This window comes from Lingula anatina, chromosome 4 (genome assembly GCF_051362555.1).
Source record: "Lingula anatina isolate TDL-2025a chromosome 4, LinAna3.0, whole genome shotgun sequence".
Taxonomy (NCBI): domain Eukaryota; kingdom Metazoa; phylum Brachiopoda; class Lingulata; order Lingulida; family Lingulidae; genus Lingula; species Lingula anatina.
In genome coordinates, this window is record NC_141770.1 from 20,036,627 (window position 1) to 20,061,635 (window position 25,009).

At 36.3% G+C, this 25,009-nt stretch overlaps 1 protein-coding gene across 7 annotated transcripts in view; it reads right to left on the reverse strand.

Moving 5' to 3' along the window:
• Window positions 1–25,009, reverse strand: part of LOC106161140 (uncharacterized) — a 65,043-nt gene that overhangs the window by 3,882 nt on the left and 36,152 nt on the right. For 5 of the 7 annotated variants that reach the window (XM_087011958.1, XM_087011959.1, XM_087011960.1 and 2 more), the window contains 11 exons: window positions 22,309–22,737; window positions 21,391–21,835; window positions 15,800–15,870; window positions 15,130–15,275; window positions 14,456–14,559; window positions 13,084–13,208; window positions 11,584–11,709; window positions 9,481–9,556; window positions 8,796–8,913; window positions 4,364–4,432; window positions 283–400 (listed from right to left, as the gene is read on the reverse strand). In XM_087011958.1, coding sequence (XP_086868084.1) covers window positions 283–400; window positions 4,364–4,432; window positions 8,796–8,913; window positions 9,481–9,556; window positions 11,584–11,709; window positions 13,084–13,208; window positions 14,456–14,559; window positions 15,130–15,275; window positions 15,800–15,870; window positions 21,391–21,679 — 1,242 coding nt within the window. In that variant the 5' untranslated portion in view covers window positions 21,680–21,835; window positions 22,309–22,737. Of the gene's footprint in view, window positions 1–282; window positions 401–4,363; window positions 4,433–7,166; window positions 7,209–8,795; window positions 8,914–9,480; window positions 9,557–11,583; window positions 11,710–13,083; window positions 13,209–14,455; window positions 14,560–15,129; window positions 15,276–15,799; window positions 15,871–21,390; window positions 21,836–22,308; window positions 22,738–25,009 lie in introns of all 7 variants that reach the window. The other 2 variants (XM_087011963.1, XM_087011964.1) reach the window with 2 other exon arrangements.

The window sequence follows — 25,009 nt, forward strand, 5'->3', positions numbered from 1 at the left end:
TTTTTGGAAAATTCAAAGTAAAGGCCAGTTCTTTCAAGCCCTCCGACTTCCCTGCCTTCATGCTTGCCTCAATACCCTCTAATCTTATCTCCACACCCCAAAAGCTCTGGCCCCAGTTCCCTGGCTTAGTTGACTAAGATTTCCATGAGAGTGCTGTTACACTGCTCCTGATAGGTTAAGATGTGTCCATGTGACCATGTAACCTTGGTAATTAAGTTCTTAGCCAGGAAACCGGACTTAAATTTTTTTTATTTATTTTTTTTTTTTTTGTGAAACACTTACACCACTGCCATTCTGGTCATGAGTATGCGCCAGGGCTTCCAGAAATCGCCCTTCTTCCTTGGCCTCTTTCCAGGAAATCATGGACTTCTCCCGCATGCTACTGCGCCGTACAGATGCACTGCAAAATATACGATGATGATAAGTTTTCCTTGCAGTTGTTTGCAGAAGTCAACAACAGAAGCAGCTGATCAAAAATTACCAATGCTTTTTTCACAATTAGTTTTATTTTAAACAAACTAGTATGGACAAATTGTTTTACAACACTGGAATGGTCACAAAGCATTTTAAATTTTGCCTGGTGTATTTAACAAAAAGCAAGAACACACAAGGAAAATAGATGGCACTACTTTAAAGGTACCATTACAATTCACATCAAATTTTTTACCACACTGAAAGAAGTCACGTATCACCCTTCCTTTGAGCATGCACATGTAGTGGGCTATATTCCTCCCAGGCCACATTCAAAATCATTTAAAAAATATTTAATCCAGAACAATTAAAACTTAAACCAATTTTTCCAAAAAAACTATTTTCATCAGGAAGTATACAATATTTGAATGCAGTCTGACCTCATCCATCTAATCCATTAAAATAGTTCACTGCATGTTGACTGCAGACATGATTTTGGGTTGTAAGAAAAAAGTAGGAATGAAAGGCACAGTGGCTTTATAACTGTGGCTCTAGGAGACCAGTTAAGGTCAAAAACCACCATGGAAAAAAAACTTTCAATTAAAATAATTAAAAAAAATAATAATAATCAAACCTAGGATAAGTTGGCAAATTGTTGCAATTGAATACTTCCTATTGAAAGTAGAATAAAATGGTTATAGTTAAAACTGTCTTGAATGCAGCTTTAATATACCCTGTATCACTTCTACCCATATATACAGATACATTCCGTTACATCCTCTCCAGAGCATGCCAATATTTACATACACAGATTACATGAACTGAGTTACGTATCACATTTATATAGTAAGCAAAGGTAAAAAGCAATATGCCAGGGAGGCTTGCCACACAGCAAGTTACAGTGAGGGCCGAGTTCACACCAGGTTAAACATGGGACTCTGGGTGGTATTCAACATGATTGCTACACTTTGGAGTTAATAATATCAAGTCTTCTGTGTGATCCCCTTTATGTAATGCCCTGTTATTTCTCCTGTACTTCCTAGGCTTATTTATTGGTTAGGCTGCTGAGCAGTGAAGAAGTGGGACTACACAGATTAACAAGATCCCAAACTGAGGTATAAACTTTTCAGTTCCAAGGGTAGCAACCAGTACGTTTCACTCAAGGACAGAGGAAGGTTTTCTGTGACCATTTCCTGGTGTAAGTTATACCTGATGTGAACATGCCCTAAATTGTCAAAAAATTTAACATCTTTAAATGCAGGTCATGATCATGACAAGCAATTAAGGATTTGGACAGATTCTGGCATACAATTTGTGATAGAACATGTAATGTGGGCTCCTGGATACATCAAAAATGTTTCGCCATTTGTCTCAGAGCAATGAGATTCTGGGAAAATTGAATTTTGGTGCCAAAGATTTCAGTTCACATTCAATGATAAATATGATAATAAAATTACTTACATATTCAAACCAGAAAAGAATTCACCATTTTCAAAACTGGTGATTTTGGTGGATTTATTGAAATGGCAAAGTCAAAGTTTAGTGTACCCCGGGAGCAGACTGTGACATAAAACATAAAACATTGAGGTGTACCAGCAATATACCACTTCTAAATGTCTTCTGTGTCAAAATAAGCAGCAGGTTATGGTAACTGGTAATTACTTGGTGAGTGGATAAGAACAGGTAACATACCAGTTTGTGATCAATTTATCAGTATATGTAAGTGAAATATTGCTTCGCGATCAATCTATTAGTGAATGTGAGTGCAATATTGCTCTAGATTGGCTTTGCAAAAATGTGACTAAAATCCATGTTTGATTTCAATTAATAATCTACCTAAGGCCCGAGTATCTAGTGCACATGCTATTTATATTGTACCGACTTTATGCGACTAAAATTTTAGTTTTTATCATGCAAGTGAGCAACTGTTTAAACATAATTACCGGGAAAGAATAAAGGTAATGAATAAAACAAGTGAAAGTCAAATGTTAGGGAATTTATGTTGAAAAAGTCAGTATTATCACACTGTCTAGTATATAACACAAACTTATTAAGGACTGAATACGGATTATTAAGTTGGGGAATGTGTGAAAGTCAATACTGGGGGCTGTATGCCAATCAGCACAGCAAAGCAGAGGCTTACTTTTGTAAAACACTTGCTTTTGGCTACAGACACTTTTACAAAAAAAAATCATACTACATTTCCAAATATGTGCCCGATACATGAAAATATAGCTAAAATGTTTATTTTTTCACCAAAATACTGCCCAAAATCAAGTGATGCATTTTGATGTTTTGCAATATATGCCAAAACATGTCTACCTCCAGTTAAGCGCTGCTTTGGCTCATTTTGGCCAACTAGCAACATTCAAACTTTGCTGATCAGAAAACAGCACGAAATCATAAAAAGAGTTGAAATGTCAATATATATATTTTTTGTCAGACCAGTTAAACAAGGATGGAACTTGCAAATTAGATTCAATCTCCATCAAGATCTCCTTTATTTAAATTCTCAAACTAGAATTGGTCTCAAATTGATGCCAACATCGAAAATATACTTTCCAACATAATGTGAAAAAGGGAAAAAAATACTGCACACTACTGCAGAGTAAATAAAATGTCTGAAATCCTTCAAAAGTCAGTTAGTCCTCATACCTCATATTGTTATATCCCACAAAATGTAAATCAAAATAAAAAATTCAAACTGAGAACCTTGGGGAAAAGTGTTCGTTAAAGGGAGTTATTTAATTTTTCAACTGGTCTCACAGGGTAGGATTAACATACTTTAAATGTAACAAAGTTATGATTACTGAGAGAATGCACCAAGAGGTGAACAAGTTGATCTTTCTAGGAAATAGACTAAAGTCGTGTTCACATCAGGACTAAATTTGACCAGGAAAAACTAAATGAGATCACCAAGGCATACCAGAAAACACAAGCACAGCTATCTAGCCACAGACTTTGCAACTCCATGCTAAGCAAACTGGTTATCTGGTGATGTCAATTAGTTTGTTTTTTTTCCTGGTCAACCTAGCACCCGTGTGAACAGGCCCACATTTCCATGGGAATGACTAGATAAAAGTGTGATTGGTTTAAGTAAGTATGTTGTCTTGACACAAGACTAGATGTGAAATGCTGAACACAGAAGAACAGGTTATTGACCAAAACTCTAACATGAAAATAGTCAGGTTTTATAATATGGGTGACATTCTTCCCTGCTCAATCACTGTTGGGGTACAGCAAGTCCCCACTTGGCGCAAGACATCCTCACACCACTCATTGGGAAATTACAGCCAAAGGCGTGTTCATAACAAGACAAACTTAGACCGATAACAACCCAAGTGATATCATTAGGTAACCAGATTTTACATTTCACTAATCTGATTAGCTTTGAAATTCGGACATGAACCCTTGTTTAAGTCATTGAACATTCACCCTAATGGGACCGAGCACTTTATTAGCCAAATGTATTGGGGATACATTAAGCCCCATCAGAGTTGAATTAAAAAATCTTAGAATTCTGCAAATATGCAGAAAAAGTTCATGTCTGTCATATGGCCATTTCCAGTCCAGTATGTCTGGAAGTGAACACACCTTTATGATGCCTCTTCCATAGGCTGGACTCACTTTCTGCCTGGGCCAGCAGCTTAACAATTAACAAGGTTTATCACATTTTTATCAAATTTTAAATTGGAATAAAAGCTGACAAATTATTTAACTTCATATCATCCTATATTTATAATTTGTCAGTTTTTATTCCAATTTAAAATTTGATGAAAATGTGAAATTTTCCATCAAATTTGAAATCAGAATAAAAAAAAAAGAAAAATTATATAACTCTGTGATCATTCCTTTTCTACTTCTTTTTCATTTTTTTTCTCCCAAAATTCCACTGTGAGTCAAGCCTGCAGAAGAGAAGTTTGTTTATTACATCAAACCCTTCCATGCTAACCTGCGATGTTTCTCGGGCAGCGATGTATTGGAGCTATACATGGACCCAGTACTATTACTATGTTGCAAACTGTAAAATGTAACGGTAAATATCATTGGCTACGAGCTTGCTTAGAATCAAGATTATGGAACAAGATGTTTGTAAGGTTCACAAACACATATATAAAGGGTAAATTTCTGGTGCTATATTTAACTTCAGATGTTAGTAATTTATGGACAAGAGTGTCATTATGTATTAATAAAAGAAAAAAATCACTCTTTTAGGGTTAAATGTTAATATCAAAAATTGCCTTTTTTTTGTAAGAGGCAAAATAGTAGATATAATAAAATTTATAGAAATGTCAACCATAGCAAGACTGTGTTTCAGCTCTAAGAAATTCAGGTCTTTTCAGGTTTTTAAGTTTTTATTTGTTAAAATTCAATAGCTCACAGAAATCAAACAAATTGACATCAAATGTCATAGAATCTAGGGAGATTCTATAAATGATGCAATCAACCCTTAATCCAACCAAATTAATGAGTCCAATTTTTTAATTCCTTCAGATTGAGCAACAAGATCATACTACCAGCAACAGGCCACCATAAATAGATAATCTAAGCCAAAAATCTAATCAACGTGCCATTTTCCATGGCAACATCTACTAAACAACTTAAAGGAATGGGAAATATTATGTAAGTAGATCTCAAAGAGACATAAACAGAAACTCGAGTCTCCTGCAGGTTTTACTGAAGAAGTGTGTGTGTGTGTGTGTGTGTGTGGGGGGGGGGGGGGGGGGGGGGATTTTTTTCCACTTAAATTTGCAAGAATTAAAAATTGTTTTTGCATTAACCAGGCCAGTTTCAGGACCTCCACTACATCATCCTTCTCAACATCCACCTTTCAATTAAGTGGACGCACTTCCCGTCTCTGGATCTGCCCTTCAATAAAGTCAGTTCACTCCCCTCTTATGGACAAATTGAGGAGTTTTAGCAGCCATGCAGAGTAAGAGCAGGGGGTGCATGCTGTGGAATAAATCAACATGTTTATGCACAATGAGGTGCCGGCCTTTTTCCATGGCAATTAAAGGGGATGAAATGCAGTGAGGGACATTGTGTATTCTGCTGCTGGCAAAGCATGGAATGCGTTTGTTGAGACAAGACACAATTGACACAACCTGCCACAACACAAATTGGACACACTGTACTGTGCTCTTGATGCAGCATGAAATGTGCTTGTTGAGACAAATTACACTTGAGACAATCCCACACAAAAAAATTTCATTCAACATCTTTCATAATAGCATGAACTGCGATTGTCCAGACAAAATACAAATGAAACAAGCTGGCAAAACACAAGTCGGACATCTTGGATGACAACACATGCTTTTGATTATCCTTCATCATTTAAGTTCTACTATTCATGCAAACTACACTGCTCTCTGTTCACCATGCCTTATTGGATATGCACACACCAAACACCAGGGTCCCATTTCACAAGAGAACTTTCTGAAGTCAAAAATTAGTTATAGCTTTCAAGAAAAAAAAAGGGGTCTACCCTGATCCAGGATGTTCCTTATAAGTCTGCTTAAACAAAGACATTCCTTCTGTTTTACAAAAATTAAGAACATTTCTTTGTCTTGGTGATTTTAGAATTTTTTACTGAATCAAAGTAGACCACAGATTTTAGTCTTAAAGTTTTAACAAACTTTTCACTTCAAAACTTTTGCAAAATGGACCCAGGACAACTGCAGCAGATGAGTTGAGAGCACCTGTCTTATTAGGTCACAGTTATTGATGAAAAAAATGAAGAGCACCACTTTTCCATGCTGAGAATTTCATAGACGGTCACACATTGAGGAAAGTGTACCAAATTCCATACCGAAAATGTTCGGTAAGGAAAAGTCACAGCAATCAAGAAAAAGTGCACCACCCTTCCAGGCTGAATATTCTCTAAAATTGTCACAGCCATCAATGAAGGGTTATATGATGACAATCCAGTAAGAGGTCACAGCAACCAAGGGGGAAAATGCCACGTTTCCATGTTGAAAATTCCTGCACTCTTCACTAATTACTTAAACTGAAGCAAACAGAAATTCAGTTCTGAAAGCTGTGATTATAAAAATCAAAACGATATCAATGACACTTCTTTAATTTCTTCCTTCTAAACGTACGACATCCCTATCATACAGATCAACATGGTTTTGCACTTAATGCGATAAGCTATCAATCTTGTATGCAATTGTAACAGCACAGGTCGTCATCAATAACGGATCAGGAACGTCTTAAAAATGCAAATAATACCACAGCTGTCTAAAAGGATTCAAATGATGTAGCCTAGGGTCAGCTGGGTTGAACTGGTCCATATAAAAGCCTGCGCTGACGAGAAAGAATTTCTATACTTGTATCATTCTTAAAGATGAATTTTTCATTTTGTCATCATTTTATTTTATTTTATTTTTTTTATTTTATTATCTCTTTTTTTGGAAATGTGAACAATGCCAAAATCTACTGGTCAAATGTCCACACAAATGGAAACAAATACCATTTTGAAAACCAATTGTGAACAGCAGCCACTTAATTTACATGGAAATGCGACTCACCAGGTTATTAATTAAAACCATATCTGCATGGAGATGTGGCAATTTATCTGTCAGATTGTTCAAAGGAATTTACATGGAAACATGGCATATTATATTATTAGGTTGTTGAATAAATTTGCATGAAAGAATGGTATGCTCTTGGTCAGCTTGTTCAACTAAATATGCGTGGAAAATATGGCATGCTCACTGTAAGGTTGTTTTCACCTTCCAAGGTGGCTTACGTACCTCATTGGAATGGACAGGAAGTTGTTTCGCCTATCTACTGATCTGGGAAGGCGAGGAGCAGGTATATTAACAACAAGCAATGAGGAAGAAAGAAGCTGACAGGAAAAAACAATCATAACTGGCCAACAATATCGATGGTTTTCTATCTGATTAACTTTGTTTTCCTCTTGAAAGAAGATCCAGAGTAAATCTCACCTATAATTGGTTTCTGGCTTATTGTATTTTTGTAGCGGTTCCGTACAGCTCAACGGTATTTGTTTTAGATGCTGAACAGAAGCTATCAGATCATCAAGATGTGCTTGGATCATGCCAGAAAGTCAAATTTGATCAAATCCAAAAATAATTTAGCATTGCTCAAAAGAGTGTGAAATCTTGAGAATATTTTCACCAATTTATAAAAGTGTGATTTTTTTTTTTTTTTTAATTTGAACAACGATTTCTCAGCCATGACATCATCATGTTCTCCTTCAGCAGCAGGGAGGATATTACACAAGACCTGGGTTTCCATAAGCACATATTCCAAAGGGTTCCTTGACACACTTTAATGAAAAATGACTCCCCTCTTCTTCATGGACAGGGTGACTTAGAAATGATAGCCATTTATTCAAAAGGGGTCCTCAATAACCCTTATATCTATTCCTTGTCTGGTTAGTAAGTGGTGCATAAATTCATCCATACACATTGAAGATGTGAAAAACTTGAGGTACGTTACAGACAGTTTGTCTTAAAGAGTCATACATTTAAAAAAAAGGATAATATTCTAATTAAGCATCACTGGGTTTTGGTAATTGGGGCATTATAGATGGTCAAAAAAGTGTACATTTATCATATTTAAACACAATATCTAATACTACACATCATTTATTCCAAAATATATTTCTAAAATTTTTCTAAAATCACAAGAATTTCCTGTAGAAATTTATAATATATAAGTAAAAACTGGCATAAAAAATGAAAATACATATTTTTATTACGTAAATCATTATTCAATGAATATTCAATCAATAAAATCATAAAAGCATATTCAAGATGGCATTTTAATTGTATATTTGAATGTCATATACAGGTAGGCAGAACAAATAATCATAAGACAAATAGCTGCTCTGATATTTTGATATTTTAATAGCAAAGCCTGGCCATGCCATCAGCATGTAAATATGAAAAACTGAATACATCCAGATTTTTAGTCCACCCTTTATCGTCCTTCAGAAAAAAAGATTTGCTGTTGGCCATTTTCTCACTTCTTACATTTATTTAGTTCCTTTTCCAGCAGTGAGACTCTGTAGCCAGATACACAGCACATGACAGTCATCCAACTGCAGAACTTAAAATTTACTCATGAAAATTTACTTTCTGACTTGATACCAACTCAAATTTTGCATCTTTTGAATTAACAACTTTTATGCATTGCTAACAAAACACTGTTCTGGATTATATTATTAATTGATTGTCTTCAATTTTTATAAGAATTTAGCTAACAATATTCTCTATTGTAGGGACAGAAGGACTGGAGAAAACAAGGGGCTGGATTTATTCAGCTTGGAAAATATAATGGATAGCAATAAATGGTATCTTAATCCTACTGGTATTTTTCTACACAAGTTGGGACTGACAATAAGGAAACCATACCTCCTTGTATTGTGCCCTCGCCTCTTCATTATTTCTTTGGTTCTGCTTAGTTTATTGTTCTCCATTTCATCTTTCAGTTCTAAGATTCTCTGCTTGAATTCTGGGTCCTCACAAATATCTTCAGAAGGGTGAAAAAAAATATATGATAACAAAGATTTAAAAATTTGTGTGCACAGAAAACTCTTTAGGTCCATTTCTTCACTTTGTATTGTGGCTAGATGTACAATTCCACCATTCACAAAAAACAAGTTCATAATACAAAATAACTACAAATTTGTATAAAATTTCTTTAATGGCTTATCAGCACATTTTATTTTTTGTTAAAATTCAGGGCTTGACATGAAGGGTTGTTTGGTGGCCTTTTGCAACCAATTTTCCTCTCAGGCAATCAAGTCTTGACCAGCAGTTGTCAGACAATGCAACTTATTCTATTTTGAATATTTTTTCTTTTATTGCATGACTTGTTTTACTGTGTGCTTTACGACATTGGCTCCTCTTGGTAAAAATGGAGTATCAGTTTGAAAATAAAAATGCATGTTTGGTAAGCCCCCTTCCCACCCACCAAACATTTTTTAACCTAGAACACCAACAAAACCACTACCAAGCCTGGTTGTGTTCCGAAACAACCAAGTGAAAAAATTTATGTCAAACCCTGAAATTGATAATAGTAAACAATTGATCTCACCGTAAGGAGTTTCCCCATTGTTTGACTTGGACTCAATATCTGCCCCGTTTTGTACCAAGATTTCCAAGATGGCCGGCTGAAAGATACGACAAAAATGCAAATGTTATTAAGTCTGGTGCAATATAAGACAGTTGTACATAATAAAGAACTTTTTGATTCGGATCTAAAGATGAGAGGTTGCTAGTTATGTTTCTCTGTGCATGTAAAGTGAAAGTTGAATATGGAACCATGTCAGAGCCCTTAGAGATATAATTTGTTGATGAAAGTTTGTATGCGGGAATTCAGATAAATTATTATTCTAAGTGAAATTCATTTTGGACAGTTCACAACAAAGTGATAATTTTTTTATTTTCACTTTATATAAAATTACACACTGGGAATTTTACATTTCTAAAAAAAAAAAAACTTAAATGCAAACTAAACAACAGTCAGTGACCACAAATCCCCACCAGTTGTTATTTTCTACAAGTTTGATTGATTTTACAGTAACATGATTCCACTTTGGCTTCCTTTATGAGGCAAATAAGTGCTTGAGATGGATCACATTGTTTTGGCCATTTTCTGCTACGGTAATGGCACGATCATTTCAAATGGGAAAATTGTGAATTTTACAGATACTGTACTTGTTTTAAGTAATAAATTCTTAAAATTATAACATTCCTGGTGAGTGGTAGCAACACAATTGAAAAGGAGACTACCCGATTGTTCTACTGTATATAGTAATAGCACCAAAATGCTACACAGAATTGTCTTTTTACTGATTCTAAAATTATGTACCTGACAAATCAATAACTTTTTTCTGGTTAAAATCATCGAGATTTTATCGTATATTCCGTGAGCTATGATTGATCACAACATTAGTTCAATACATGCCACCCTTTAAATGTAGATTTTTTTAAAAAAGATATCTTCCTTATACTTTTATGGTTGGATTTGCTAAAGAACACATTTTGTTTTGAAGGAGAATTTTACTTTCACCCAACTCATTTCCTAATTGCTTATTTTCCTGGAGTCAAAGTAATACTCTGCTTAATCAAAAAGGGATATCTCTTGAGTTATAGAAAAAATCCTACAAAAGTGTGAACAAAGCATGCAAAAAGGTCAGCTGGCCGTAATTTATCTACAGAGATGAAAGTGGACCTTTCAAAAAATCCTAAAATTGCAGCACTGATGGTGCACAGTTTTATACGGAGGGGGTCTTAGGGATACAAAGACTACATTCAAATATCCGGATTCCCAGATAAATCTGGAAGATTTTCAACTCTGTCTAGAAAACAAGATATGTGCATGTGATAAAATCCCTCTTGGCTTGAAACTGCCTTTTTCTTCTCATATCAACTAATCCAACCAATTATTGGGAAACCAATAAAAGCAGTCAATAACAACTAGTCAGTAGTTTCCTTTACCATCTCCGATTCCAGTGTCTTTGAGGAATATCCTGGCCTGTGTCCAAATGTTAAAGCAGAAATCATAAAATGTGTCAAATATGATAAGAAATCCCATCTGGCTAGAAAAGTTCATTAAAAACCTAACTAATGCAAAACTGCAGTCAAAATGACCTCCTTGTCCACAGAAGACTGTCCCCTGTCACATACAAGTACCTCACACAGGCTTTCTATTGTCACACTACCCACAGCAGACTGTCCCGTGTCCCGGTGTCTTTACTAGGCTGCCCCATGCAGTGTCCCCAGCAGGCTGTCCCATGTCAGTGTCCCATAAGGCTGTCACATACAGCAGTCTAATATTCTGTTCCACGTCAGTGTTCCAAGCAGGCTGTCCCATGTAAGTGCTCCATACAAGCGTCTTAAGATGTCTGTCCCATATATCCCAGGCAGGCTGTCAAATTTCAGTGTCCAAGCAGGCTGTCCCGTGTCATAGTGCCTCAAGCAGGCTGTCTCATACAACAGTGTCTCAAGATGGGTGTCCCATTCATAATATGGCAATTACTAGACCTTTTTAATGGGGGAAATTGTGTGTATCTCAGGCAGGCTGACAAATGCCAGTTCCCAATAAGGCTGTCCCAAAAAACAGACTTGACAGGCTACCCTATGTCATAGTGTGTCCAGAAAGTGTCCCCTCCCCTCCTCCACCCATCACATTTACCTGTCCCCAGCAAGCTGCCCCATGGATGGGCGTCCAGCCGTCCACATCTCGGACATCTACTGACACGTGGTGGTCCAGCAGGAACTCCACTACGCTCTCATAGCCATTTGCTGCCGCTATGTGAAGCTGAAGATAAAAAAAGGGGTGAGATGAAAGAAAGCATGGAAGTGCAACTGGGAATCAATTACAACATATTTCTTCTAAGTTCACTCCTGGGAGAATTGATGTGGGTTAATGCCTAGGTCTTATCTTTTTCATTGATTGATAAAACACATGGTTCATACATCAAATATTGCAGGGTCTATGCAGGCTCTGAAATATACATATCGCTATCATTCACAGAGACCAAATTCTTTCAAATTTGAATGTCATAATCACTTACAAATCTCAAAAACTTTTTAATATTTCATCATCTGACTGCAAGATTAATTACCTTAAGTCACTCACAAAAATGTATCTATTAGTCGTAATAAATCTATTGTGTTCCAGCTTAGTAAATACAGTACTGGTATCTACATTCACAATCCCAAAATAAAAAAGGCCACATTTTAAATAATCAGAGAACAAACACAAAACACAGAATTTTACATGTAATGAAGTGCAAAAGGAAGTTCACAATGATGTCACTGCCTTTTAAATCAACATGAAGTTTGTATCGAATGAATAACATTTAGGTAATCCTTTCCCTGAACTGTCAGCAGCACACTTCATTTGATGCAGCATTTCCTTAACCACATGGTGCTGCCTTCAACAAGTTCACATTAGGCAATAAATCAGGGAAAATGATTCTGAGGGCACCAGATTTAGGTCAGATATAGTTGACTAGTACTTGCCTTACAGATCAGGTGGAAAGCTGTGCTTTTCAGTTTGCTTCTATATACGTGTTAAATGCACCTGTCTAAGAATGTGTGTGTATGTGAGTGTGCATGCGTGCGTGTGTCATGTGGACATATCTGCTCATGTAGCAAAAGACATGAATGCAGATATCACAAACGAACTAAGACTGATTTAGGAAATGATTTCAGTCTCCAAAATTCCGTTTGCTTCTCAAGCATCTGATCTTAAAGGGATAACAGAGATTCAAAATTCCACAATTAATACATTACAAACAACACATAGAATTATGGTTAATTCCATTTAACCACCAAAACAGTGTTTATTGCAATTATTCTGAAATCTGTGCACGCGGAACTTTATAGATGGCTATGCTCCATAATAATCTCTCAAGGCATTATCACAAAAAAAACTTTTAAAAATTGAATGTGGGAACCGATTCACTGAAAGTATAGGAAAATTATCTTTTACCCTAGGAAAATCTTTTTAATGGCACTTTTCCTGCCACAATGATCAATTGTTATCCCTTAAAGTCAATTTCAAATGAATAATATGATCTAATAATCTGTAATCTGATGTCAGGCTTACTTTTTCCAGTCAAATTCAGTCAGATTAAGAATCTGAACTTACAAACTACTACACATCATACACCAAGTGTGAACTTACTGGAGTTGCCCCATTTTCATCTACAAACTCTAAATCTTTCTTTTCCTCTGCCAGTTGTTTGATGTCCCTCAACATCATCTTTTCTGTATCCATTCGAGTGTCATCTATCATTTCCTGGGTGATACCTAAGATATAAAGTTATTCAATATAAAATAATAATCATATATGTATATAAAGAATGATTGAGTGCATTCAAAACCGCGGACTAACAGATCCGTGGATCAAATATGGCGACCCACTAAAAAGCTTGCCGTTTGATTCAGAATTAGACACTGAATACGTTCCACGCGGGGATTACGCAGCAAGCATTCAAGTGGGTCGGCCATATTTGATCCGCGGGTCTGTTAGTCCGCTGTTCTGAATGCGCCCATAGTATGCTTTTTTTTATAGTAACGGCCTCAGTACTAAGCCAAATTGGTGTGTGAAACTTCAGTAACCACTGACATTTTCCCTATATTTTTCATTCAAGTAGAAGTACTAAATAGGACTTAAGTGTTGTCTTCAGAATGACAATAACTTCAAAAACAAAAACAGTCACATTTTAATTACCCAGATGCTACAGAAACTTTCCAAGGGACCCCAATATGTTTAGGAATCTTAAAATTCACTAACACTGTCAATACTTCTTGTGTAAGTTAGCACCTTCCTGAATTCACATTCAGTAATTTCCCAGTCCACTATCAACCCCGACACTACATGCAGTATTGATTAATAATCTGGTGGGGCTCCGTTGTACAGATTACATTTCACCATAATAGATTTCTTCCATGATTACACATGAAAGGCGAAAACTTCACGGCAGGATCAAACGAGGAGAAAGGAATTAATATCTCAGTGATAAAGACTGTTCACACAAGGTCTCACTTAAACCAGAAACAGATTACAACTGATGTGAATGGATATCCCCTATCAATTATTATGATACCCCTCGTAGAACCCTAGTTCTCTGGTTGGCCAGTCTTTCCTTCATACAGTTGTTACAATAAAAAAATAGAGCATAGTTCATAATGAACTACAAAGAATAGGGCACAGTGGAAAAAATAAGGACCCTTGCCTTCACCCGGGGTATTATTTCATCTCACTGGGCCCTTTTCTTTGTAAATCCACCGAGACTGTGCTCCATTTGTTGAACATGGAATTAAAGAATCTGGTACTCAAAAGAGGTCTCTGCGTATACTTAAATGTCTAGGGACGTCATTTATTCTATTTCCAGTCTCTATGTAATCTTATTGTCTGGGGATGTCAATTAGTCCTTTTTTTTTCCAATGACTTATAGACCTAATACATCAATTAGACAATCAGCCAAACAGAGTAATGTGTTAAATACACAAGAGAAAGGAAGAAAAAGAATACTGAAGACAGAACTACTTACCTTTCTTTGCCATTTCATTTTCAATGTAATCTAAAGTGATGTCATCTTCGCAAATATCATAAGGCATATTGCCATCGGCATTCACCGCCAGAACTTCTGCTCCCCTGTAAAAAAATAATATAAAAACAGATAAAAGGATAAAAGAAAAACACAGTTTAGCACTGATCCAGCAATTTATGTGCCCTCATTTTCATAAATGTTTTAAGGGATATTGTTACATGCATTTATAGCCCTGCAGCAATATGCTGTGACAGTCAAAATTCATTGCTGTATGCAGTATTGTCATATTGCTGTCATTTCATAAAAGCCCAGTTTTTGGCCAGGAGGGTCAGCTCTGAAACCAGGCCCGGGTTTCACAAAAAAAGTTTAGTCCCTGGCTTAGAACTTAATTACCAAGGGGACATGGTCATATCTTACCCTATACGGAGCAGTGTAACAGCATTTTCATGGATATCCTAGTCAAGTAAGCCAGGCAACTGACTTCAGGTTTTTTTTTTCTGTGAAACTGGGGCCAGATCTACATTCTATGGACATGATAAAAAGCTTTACCTTTTCACAAAAAGACCCCCCCCCCCACTTCCATTTGTTATCTCTGGCTAAAGGCTTGTCCAATTAACATTTCTTTTCTTTTATGTTTCAAGGAGGTATAAAGATATTATAACATGACTACTCACTTCAGTATCAGCAATGCACACAAATGAATGTGTGCACATGTTGCGGCAGCGTGCAGTGGTGTCCACAGCTCGCTGTCACGTGCATTGACGTTGGCACCAAAGTCAATCAGCAGTCTTGCCATCTCCTCGTAGTCGTCTATACAACACTAGAACATATATCCAACAGTATGAGACATATGTTAATATAACAATTAACAATCAAAGTGGCTCTAATTACAACTTTGGTTTAAATTTAATGAATGATCAATCTTTTTTATGCCTCATTTAATCACCTTAGCCGATAAGCAAAATTTTATAATGTGAAGACTAATCAAATACATACCAAGCACAGGAAAAGTGTTGCAAAAATGTTCACTAAGGAATAAACTGTCCATCTCTTTACCATGAGTACAAGTACAATTTTTTTTTTCCCTTAAATTCTCTACACAAAATACAGAAACTTTCACCATTTTTTATTTGTTTCCTCTTTTCTAAAAGTAACACATATTCCAGAAAAAGGTTAACTTCCACCCTTCTTACATCCCCTTAGCAAAATGAGCAGTTTGGGCCCTCTTGCTGCTAATTTGCAGCTATATTGCAGCCAACTTGCAAGAAAGATTTGCAGTTTGCAGCAATATTGCAGCAGGCCAGCCTGATATTTTTGCTAAGGGCAACAGCTGATCATTCCTACCTGATGAAGAGCAGTGAGACCATCCTCATTGGTGACATCTGGACTGACACCTGCCGTCAGCAGTCTCCGCACTGAAAAAAACACAATATCATAGAAACTTGACATCACATCAAGCTGTGGCTAGAATTACAGCTAGACATGTATGTGTATGTCACTTATTCTGGGACACATAGGTCACAACATTTGGTGCATACCAATGGTGTTAAGTGGACAGGTTTAAAGTTAAATTGACACTGGTAAAATAAGGATTTTGCTTAAGGTTGGGATGGGGGGAGGCACAAAGATAAAACACGTTGCCTAAAAGGAAGAAAAATAGCTTAGTCTTATCCAGTTTCACTTTATTCTCTCTCTCTCTCTCCCTATGGAGGGGGGGGGAAGGAGATACAACTTATGTACATAGAAGTATGTAATCTTACAGTTCCATGCCTCTTGTTAGTCTAACTGACAATCTACAATCTTCAATTTGATTGCATAATTCCATTTTAATAATATTCTCTATAGTTGAGTATCAAACCACACAGATCACAATATACTTCACAGCCACAGTCAAATACAATACTCAAGGATTAACTGGAGCGTGGGAAGCTCCCAGTTGGTTAGGTTCTCCAGCCGTGTTTAAAAAGTAACTTATTTTATTCATTATTATTTTTCCAAATATTACCTTGGGTATTGACTTATTGTTCCGCTCATGGCTGTTGAGTTGGTGTGTCAATGCAGATCCATGAGCAAAAGAATTGAAGCATAAAACAGTGGAGAATGCAGTGTACTGGCTGGCTTCAGTAAGACATAAAATCATGTTTACACCAGGGCTAACTAAGACCAGAAATAAGGTTAAGAATAGGCCAAACTTTAACCAGAAATAGTGTTTAGAATGGGTCCAACTTATGCCATAAAATCAAGTATAGTCCAGGGATAATTTAGACCAGAGAGTGTTAAGAATATGTCAAACTTGGACCAAAAAGTAGTGTTTAGAACAGCTCTAACTTAAACCAGAAAGTGTTTATAAAGGGCCCAACTGCAACCATAAACTTTTAGACCAATATTTTTGTCCACTTTAACCCATGATGCTCAGTAGAAGTCTCATTAAATGAAACATTGTACCTGCTTTATTCCAACAAAGAAAATGCCACTGTTTCCGATCAATAGAAGCTTTATTTTATCAAACTCATTAAAACCAAACATACTTTTTATATTCCTTAATGCTTATTTGCCTGATCCAGTTTGTCAAAAATATGCGAATCTATGATAATGCATCAAAAAAGAAATTTAGAAAAAAAAAAATACAAAAGTAGGATTTCAGAGTCAGAAATAAGTAAAACAATGACTGCACTCAAAAAAAAAAATTATGCATCAATACATAACGAGGCAAGTACTTTCCAGTAATTACCAAGAATATACTCCTACATTGGGACCTAAGGATTGACTACAAGAAATTTCTCTCCAAGGATAATTTGTAAGCCAAGAATGGTTGCAACCCGGGAACTGACAATCCCTTTTGTTGTTCCAAATATGCCACTCATCGACCAAATGTGAATACACATCTCCGAAATTCCTTTCAATCTTTCCAAGGATAGTGATGTAATCCACTTAAAGACAGCTTGACATTTTAACTTGCTGCAGCTTTCAAAACTCTTCAATAGACTTTCTTTAAGAAGCCTTGTAAGGTGATCTCATCAATTATCTCTGCCAAGTGCTTCTAATGCTGTATGTTTAAACGCTGCATCTTTTAAAGGCCATTTCAAAGAGGCTTTCAGTATTGTGCACTTTTTAAAAATCTCTAAGAAAAGTCAGACAGTTGGATTTAAGGGGAACATTCCCAATAAAGCTTTTTGCTCTACATAGATCGATTCAGCTCCATGGGGACTCTGGCTAAATGCAATCAGATCAACTGAATGACATGCATTCAATTGTTTCCAATGTACTCATATATAATCACCAGCTTTTCTGTATTCTGCTCGATGCCAGGAGGAGGCCTGTTAATCTTTTTATGTCATTGCATTCAACAAAAGTCCTCCCCCCCCCCTCCCAGTTTGGAACAACCTCCTTAGAACCAAAGTTTTATTGGGAAGGGGCTCTAAGACTCACGGGGCAGAAGATGAGACAAAGTACCACATCACGCCCCTGTGCACCATCTTAAACACATCTCCACTTCAGTTAATCATCTTAACTTCTACTCCTGCCAATTTAATCTAAGAAATTTAGTTATCTTGTAGATAAGGTGTAATTGCTTTTAACATGATTATTTTGCAAGTGATATAGGATAAAAATAATGAGGGATTCAAAAGATGTGTTAGAGGGACAAAACTGTAGGACAGTCTACACTGGTCCATTTCAATCTCTGGAGAATAAAACAACCTGAATTTCAATAACACTATCAATGAAAACACACCTTATAGTACATTTATAAATCTGTTTATGTGTCATAGATATTATTCTTGACACAGAGGAAATGCAAAGCACTGATCCAGAAATAATTCCAAAATTTCCAACTTATTGTTTAATATAATACCTGATTATTTTTCAAGCCAAAGACATACATCCAACTCACTTTTATAAAATTTTCAATACTTTTTTCAGGCATCACAATTTTTTTTTTTTTTTTTTTTTTTTTTTTGGGGGGGGGGGGGGGGGGGTATGAAACACATCCATTTTGTTTGAAATTGGAGAGTAACTACCGTACCCAGCTTTTTAAATATTTATGCTCAAAGAAGATATTTCCATGTTTGAACACCGCCCTAGGTACACAACTCAGCACAATGTTGACAATTATATTGCTACCTAATCTAAACCTTACCAGAGTACAGTATTAGTGCAATGTTCCCAACTAGGCTATAAAGTTGTCAGGACAATCACCTTAGTATCACACTATCTCTGGCCCCTTGGGCCCTTTTCACAGAAAAACTTTTGATCAGAAAGTTGGCTTTTACCAATTTTATGTAAGATGACTCAATAGTCATCCAGTTAAATGATACATTATACCTGTTCAATAACAATAAAGAAACAGATACCATTTGAAACAAAGAATTACTCTTCTTAGTGGCTTACTTCCGGTTTAGCCTGAATTGAAGTAGACTAAAATTTTGGTCTAAAATTTAAGACTATACAAAGTTACTCATTTTAATTTTTTTAGCTTACACTGAAACAGACCAAATTTATTGGACTAAAGTTAAAGACTAACATTAAAAAAAAAAAAAACACAGCCCCTGTCTTCCAGTGAGGCCAGTCAGACTCAATCATCCATTTCCACTTGAAGTTGTTGACCGAATTATTCCACAATCTAATGTTTCCCAAGAGGTGAATGACAGCAACATGATATTATGCAAACACTTCCCACCCAACAGTCTGTTCTATAATTTTACCAATTCCCAGACACAATAGGGCAATAAAAGTGTCAACAGTTCCCCAGTCCTCCTTCAGTTAAATACTGATATGTGTTTACCCAGTTACAGACTGGGGCTAACTGTGCCTAGTTTAAATCTGTGACATATAGGCTCTATTCCCATAGATTTTCGATCGATCTATCCCCGCGGAGAGTCTCACTAGATTACTTTCAGATAATCCGACTTAAATGTCCGTCCCGCCTACTACAAGCTGTAAGGGGGTAATTAACTTTCGTGTCCGCCCGGCTGACAGCTATTTAGCGTGAACCCCCAGGGAGTTAGGTCGATCTAAAGTAGGTCGATCTAATCTATGGAAATGGGGTGATAGAGCGCATTCAGAACAGTGGACTTACATATCCACGGATCAAATATGGCCACCCCCTTGAATGCATGTTGCATAATCCCTGCAGGGAATCTATCTGGTGTCTATTCGGGAATGAAGAGGCAAGCTTTTTAATGGGTAGCCATGTTTGATCCATGGATCTGTTAGTCCGCTGTTCTGAATGTGCTGATAAAGAACTGTTCAGATAAGGGTTTTATTAAACTGTGTTTGGGCTTACCAATGTCATTAGACTGCTTAACGTGGGACTTTATAATTGTTTGAATGACATCCATTCTGATGGTGACATCAGATGAACATCGGCAGTGAAGTTTAGGTTTGGTGTTAATGTTAAGACAGAAGTTTGAATCAAGAAGTTTATAAATCAGGCTTATGGACCACATTTACTTTAAGTTAGCAATTCTAATTAAGTGTTTAAGAACAAAATGCTGGTATAATTTACTTTCCAATGCCAAACTTATCCCTTTTACGTAGCCTAAGTATTCATCATGAAATTTACATGAAATACTTAGGTTTCTAGCAGAACTGAGTAAAACTCTGATTAAAACTGACGCGATGAATCTGCCCAATCAATTTTGGCTAATGGCAAAATAGTGTGTGTTCATAACATGAGCTATGTATACCTGTTCACAAGCACAAGAAGCACCTGTGTGCTGTTTTAAAGAGTATTCCACCAAACTGGACTAAAGTTGGGAAAAGTTGTTCAGTCACCTATAAAATTTTTGAATAAAAAAGTAGTATGCACAGAACAACATTCTCTGAAAACAAAAAGGATTTTTTCCGAGATGGTCCTCATATGGCCAATCGACTACTTAAAAATAACGCCTGTTTGCCTTTGCTGGCCTCAGGTCACATCAGTGATATAATATACGCAGTAGTACATGCCCCAAGGTCACAGGTGTGTTTACAGTAAATTTCACCTAAATGTTAACACAGTGTAATGGGGCACTTATATTAGTGATACAAGACTCGTTCACTGCGGGACTTTCTTACACCAATACTGACTGGTCAAGCTGATAGAAAAAACAGATTAAAGGCTCCATTTTCACTGTAAAACTATTTCTTCTACTGTACAAATGTTAGGCTGAAGCCTTTTGTAAAATTAAGCAAGATTCCAATAAATAAATGAAAATATGGATACTGAAGTTTTCATAGCTCGACAGAAATCCTAATCTTCTCACTGAGTGACTTCATTTGAACCATTTATGGTATAAGTTGAATCAGATGTGAATGCATACAAAGTGCTAAAGGGCTGTGTAACAGATGATAAGAGAACATGTTTTACTTGCAGACAGAACAAAGTGAAGACCTAAACTTAGAGGAATCTGCATAGACTCATGTTCAACTTCTTTTTAAAAAAATGTGGTAAACAAATTCCAGAGTAAGGACAACACCAAAAGGGTGAAATGAGAATGAAAAGAGCAAAGACTAATTTACCAGCAGGATGGTTAACTGAATAATATTTCTTTTCATTTTCAATTGCCAAGGTGCTAAAATCAAGGAGAAATAGTCTGTAGGTTTTATTACAGAGAAGAATGTATTGGTGCCCTTTTACTTTTTTTCACCTGATGAACTAACATTTGCGTGTAATTGATGGGGCACTGGGCGTGTTAAGTGTCTTACATAAGACGACGATGGTTTCATGCGGGGGTTTCGGCTCTTGTTCTCCAGATGCATACCAACTGCACGTTACTTCATCTTGCCAAACCATTTTATCAAAACAAAAACACTATACCTACATCATTCTTAAAGTGGCCATGATGAACTCAAAAATGGGAGGCCAGGCTTGATTTCAATTTTTTTTTTTTTTTTTGTAAAACAGGGGCAACGTGCCAAATTTGAATCTTCTCAACCAATCAAAATTAGCGTACCTTCATCAATGTCATTCCTAGCAGCTGCCTCCAGTAGCATCACATGACCCTCGAAAAAGATGGACCCATTCCCTTTGCGTTTCTTTGTGTTATTATTGTGGTTGGACTTTTTGGAAGTGGAGGATGATTTTCTGCGCTGCTTCGTCTGCTCCTTATCAAAGTGTTTGTCATACTGGAAGTATTTCTTGAGCTGATACGCACGACGTTTGCGTGCATGTTTAAGCCTATCCTGCATGCTCATCTTTTCCACGAATGGAATTTCTGCAACCAGCTCAGAATGGTCTGCCATGTTGTCTGTTTTAAATTCTCTTTTTTTTTTATCAATCCAATATCTTTCTTCTATTGTCAAAAATGCATTATTACTGGCAATCCAGTATTGTTTTTGCACTGTGGTTGTTCTTATTGTGGCTCTCACCACTGCTTAGTTGAAATCACTATACCATTGCTGGAACAGAAATGCATAATACATTAGAATGTGAGTCGTGGTTATGCTGGGCAATGGTCACATGAATCAGGGATGAGACTGCAATTTAGTTAAAAGTCAGAAAATATGGCATGGGGAATAGTCATGCAGAAAAATCGTCACTGCATGCTGGGCAAAGGTCATTGGGAGAGTGAGGGATCCCACCAACCTTAGAATTTCAATCTCATTTATTCTATTTTCACTATTTTTTGTTTTTAAGTAGTTTTAAGATAATTTTTAAGCAAAACTGAATAATTTTAGTAGATTAAGAATACTAGATTGTACAGTGCATACAGAAAACTGTTAAGTGCAATTTAATGCACTATACAAAAATAAACATTATCATTATTAGGTCTTGGTTTGATCAGGCGTGAACGAGGCTTTACAACAAATTCCTGCAGCAGACATCAAGATGATAAAAGATCTACACACGATACCACAAAAAGAATCCTCACCTTTTAGATATCTTTCATACACACATACGTCTATGCAGGAAACCTGTGAATATTTCAACCACCTAGTATATTTTCAAATAAATTATATCCGCATCAGCTGATCTCTTTCCTCCCTATTCCAATCTGCTGGTAAACATTTGTGGTTTGGTCAAGTACAAGTAGTTCCATCTGTGATGATCAGCAGTTCAAATGAAAAAAAAAAAAGTGATCAATGCCACAGTACGCTGCGTGTGTTAATCCCCATTCACCTTCAGTGGTGGACTTCATACAAAATTCATGCCTTCTTTTCCCATGTTCTTGCTTTGGGTAAGGCGGCAACAGGCAGAAGGTTCAAGTGTTCTTTCCACAATGTGTCGGAGCTGGTAGAGAATCCAGAGATGGTATCACATGATGATTCATGCAGTAGGTTGTGTATCTCTCACTGTTCACCTGCAATAACAAATGGGAGTCTCTTGAGTAATAACCTTTATGTACACCACTTTTCCACGCCAGTCCATACTACATGTCTGGGCACCATCATATATACTAGGATACAAATTATGAAACGGGCTAAAAACTGTTAGCTGGACTTTTTTTCTCTTAAATCAGACTAAAAAAGCCTCAGGATTTTGGTGGTGAAGGGAAAGAAGAATTGCTAAAGCAAAATCTCTCTTAACCCAACACCTAATGATACCTGTGTAGCAGCTTGATAAACGTATCACGTTTTCCTGTTCTTGTTTCACATCAACCAAGATCCCATTATTTTTATACACAACCTTGTACTATATATGGAGACAGGAATGACAAATGTTACTGTCTCTCACAAAAATCTACAGTACATCTAACATCCCAGCCTATATTATAAGACTAATTTTCATAATAACATACTGAGAAAACAATGACAGAGGAAAATGGATTTAATTGAAATGTTATAAAATACACTCTTATATTATTTATATGCAGGATTCCCAAGTTTTTCCACTTCCTAAAAAAGGCAAATGCATAATAAAAATAACATATTAAGGCAAAACTACTGGTATAAATGCATTTCATTTTTGCTGTATAAATTATAATCAAAATTTATAAATTTGAGAATATATATTTTAAAGAGGTGATATCAAATGATTCCCCCAAAATAATAAAATGAAACCTCAAACCTGCAGTTGAAACTGTATGTTAGCAACCTTAATCAACATTGCACGCAGACACCTTTGAAATATCATGAAGTGTTTGGATCACAACTTCCCGATTCCAGATTTTTTTTTACTGTATCAATAACAGCTTACATGATTTAGTTAGCCTGATTCCATGACATTACCATAACACCATTCTGAATTGATTGGTTATCTTTATGGGGACGCCAGAAAAAAAAAACAAAAAAAAAAACAAAAAACAGATCACTAAATATTCATTAATGCATTGGGGAAAAAAAAAAAAGAAAATAATTGCTGCCAGCACTGGATTAGATAAATACAGCCAAATTCACAGGGGGGAAAAAATAGGAAATTAACCTCGTGTTTAAACAATATGCTTTACCACAGCAAGTGTAGCAGCAATCAGACATTGCTTTCAATTTCACCATCCATGGAAAATAAAACCTGAACAAAACATCCATTTTTGAGAAGTGATATTACACACACATGCACGCACACACACACACACATCAAAGCAACCAACACATCAGAACAACGACACAATCCTTTTCCTTGTTAGTCAGTAATTCCATGTCTAAGCCAATGTTATAGGATTGATCTACCACATACATTAATATTTAGCAAAACTATGCCGATACCAAATATAAAACATTTGCTTTCATGATCATGATATTATTTTCAATTGCAATACTTAGAAGAAAAGAGCCATGTTCATCAGTCACAGACAACAGATTGTTGACTTGTCAAACCACTATATAGGCCTGATACCAACTGATGCGAAACTTTTACCATAAATTCTTCAATGCAAGGACTGACATATTTTCAAATTGCTCTTTAAATAATTCAGACATAATTAGAAAAACTAATACACAAAGTCCTGCTGAGAATAAGGAACCTGTATGCTGACGCCTGTTATACAGTACAAGAGCCTTGATCGGTGCATATGACTTTATTCCCATAGACACGATCAACCCTGCAAGGGCTCTCAGTAAGTACAATCAGCTTTCTGCATCATGCTTCCTTTCGTTCCCAATGTACTCATAGGATCACCAGCTTTTCTGTATTCTACTTAATGCCAGGAGGAGGTGTGTTAATCTGTTGAAATGATTGCATTCAGCAAGAGTCCCCGCAGAGTTGGATCAATCTACATAGACCAATGGTGTCTATGGGAAAGGGGCCTATAGCATACTAGCTTTAATGAAACTTGAAACTGCCATCATTCTTTTTCTATTTTTATGCCCATTTGATAGAAAAATCCATATGTCGTGGTTAGCTTGTGAAGAATTGTTAATTGCATACGTTGATACTACTTTGTACCACAATGGTGCAACAAAAATGTAAGTATGCATGCATGCGCGTGCATGGGCACATTCACAATCCATTCCCATCCATTCAACATGCACACAAAATGCATCAACAAAATTCTTTAAAAGCTAATCTGAGTTCACTGGACTTTACTGTAAATTCTTTCAACACAATTTACAATTTCAAGATCTACATGAAATCATCAGACTAGACAATTACCTTTGGGGATTGAGCAGTTCCACATCAACAGTTCTCTCCCCCTA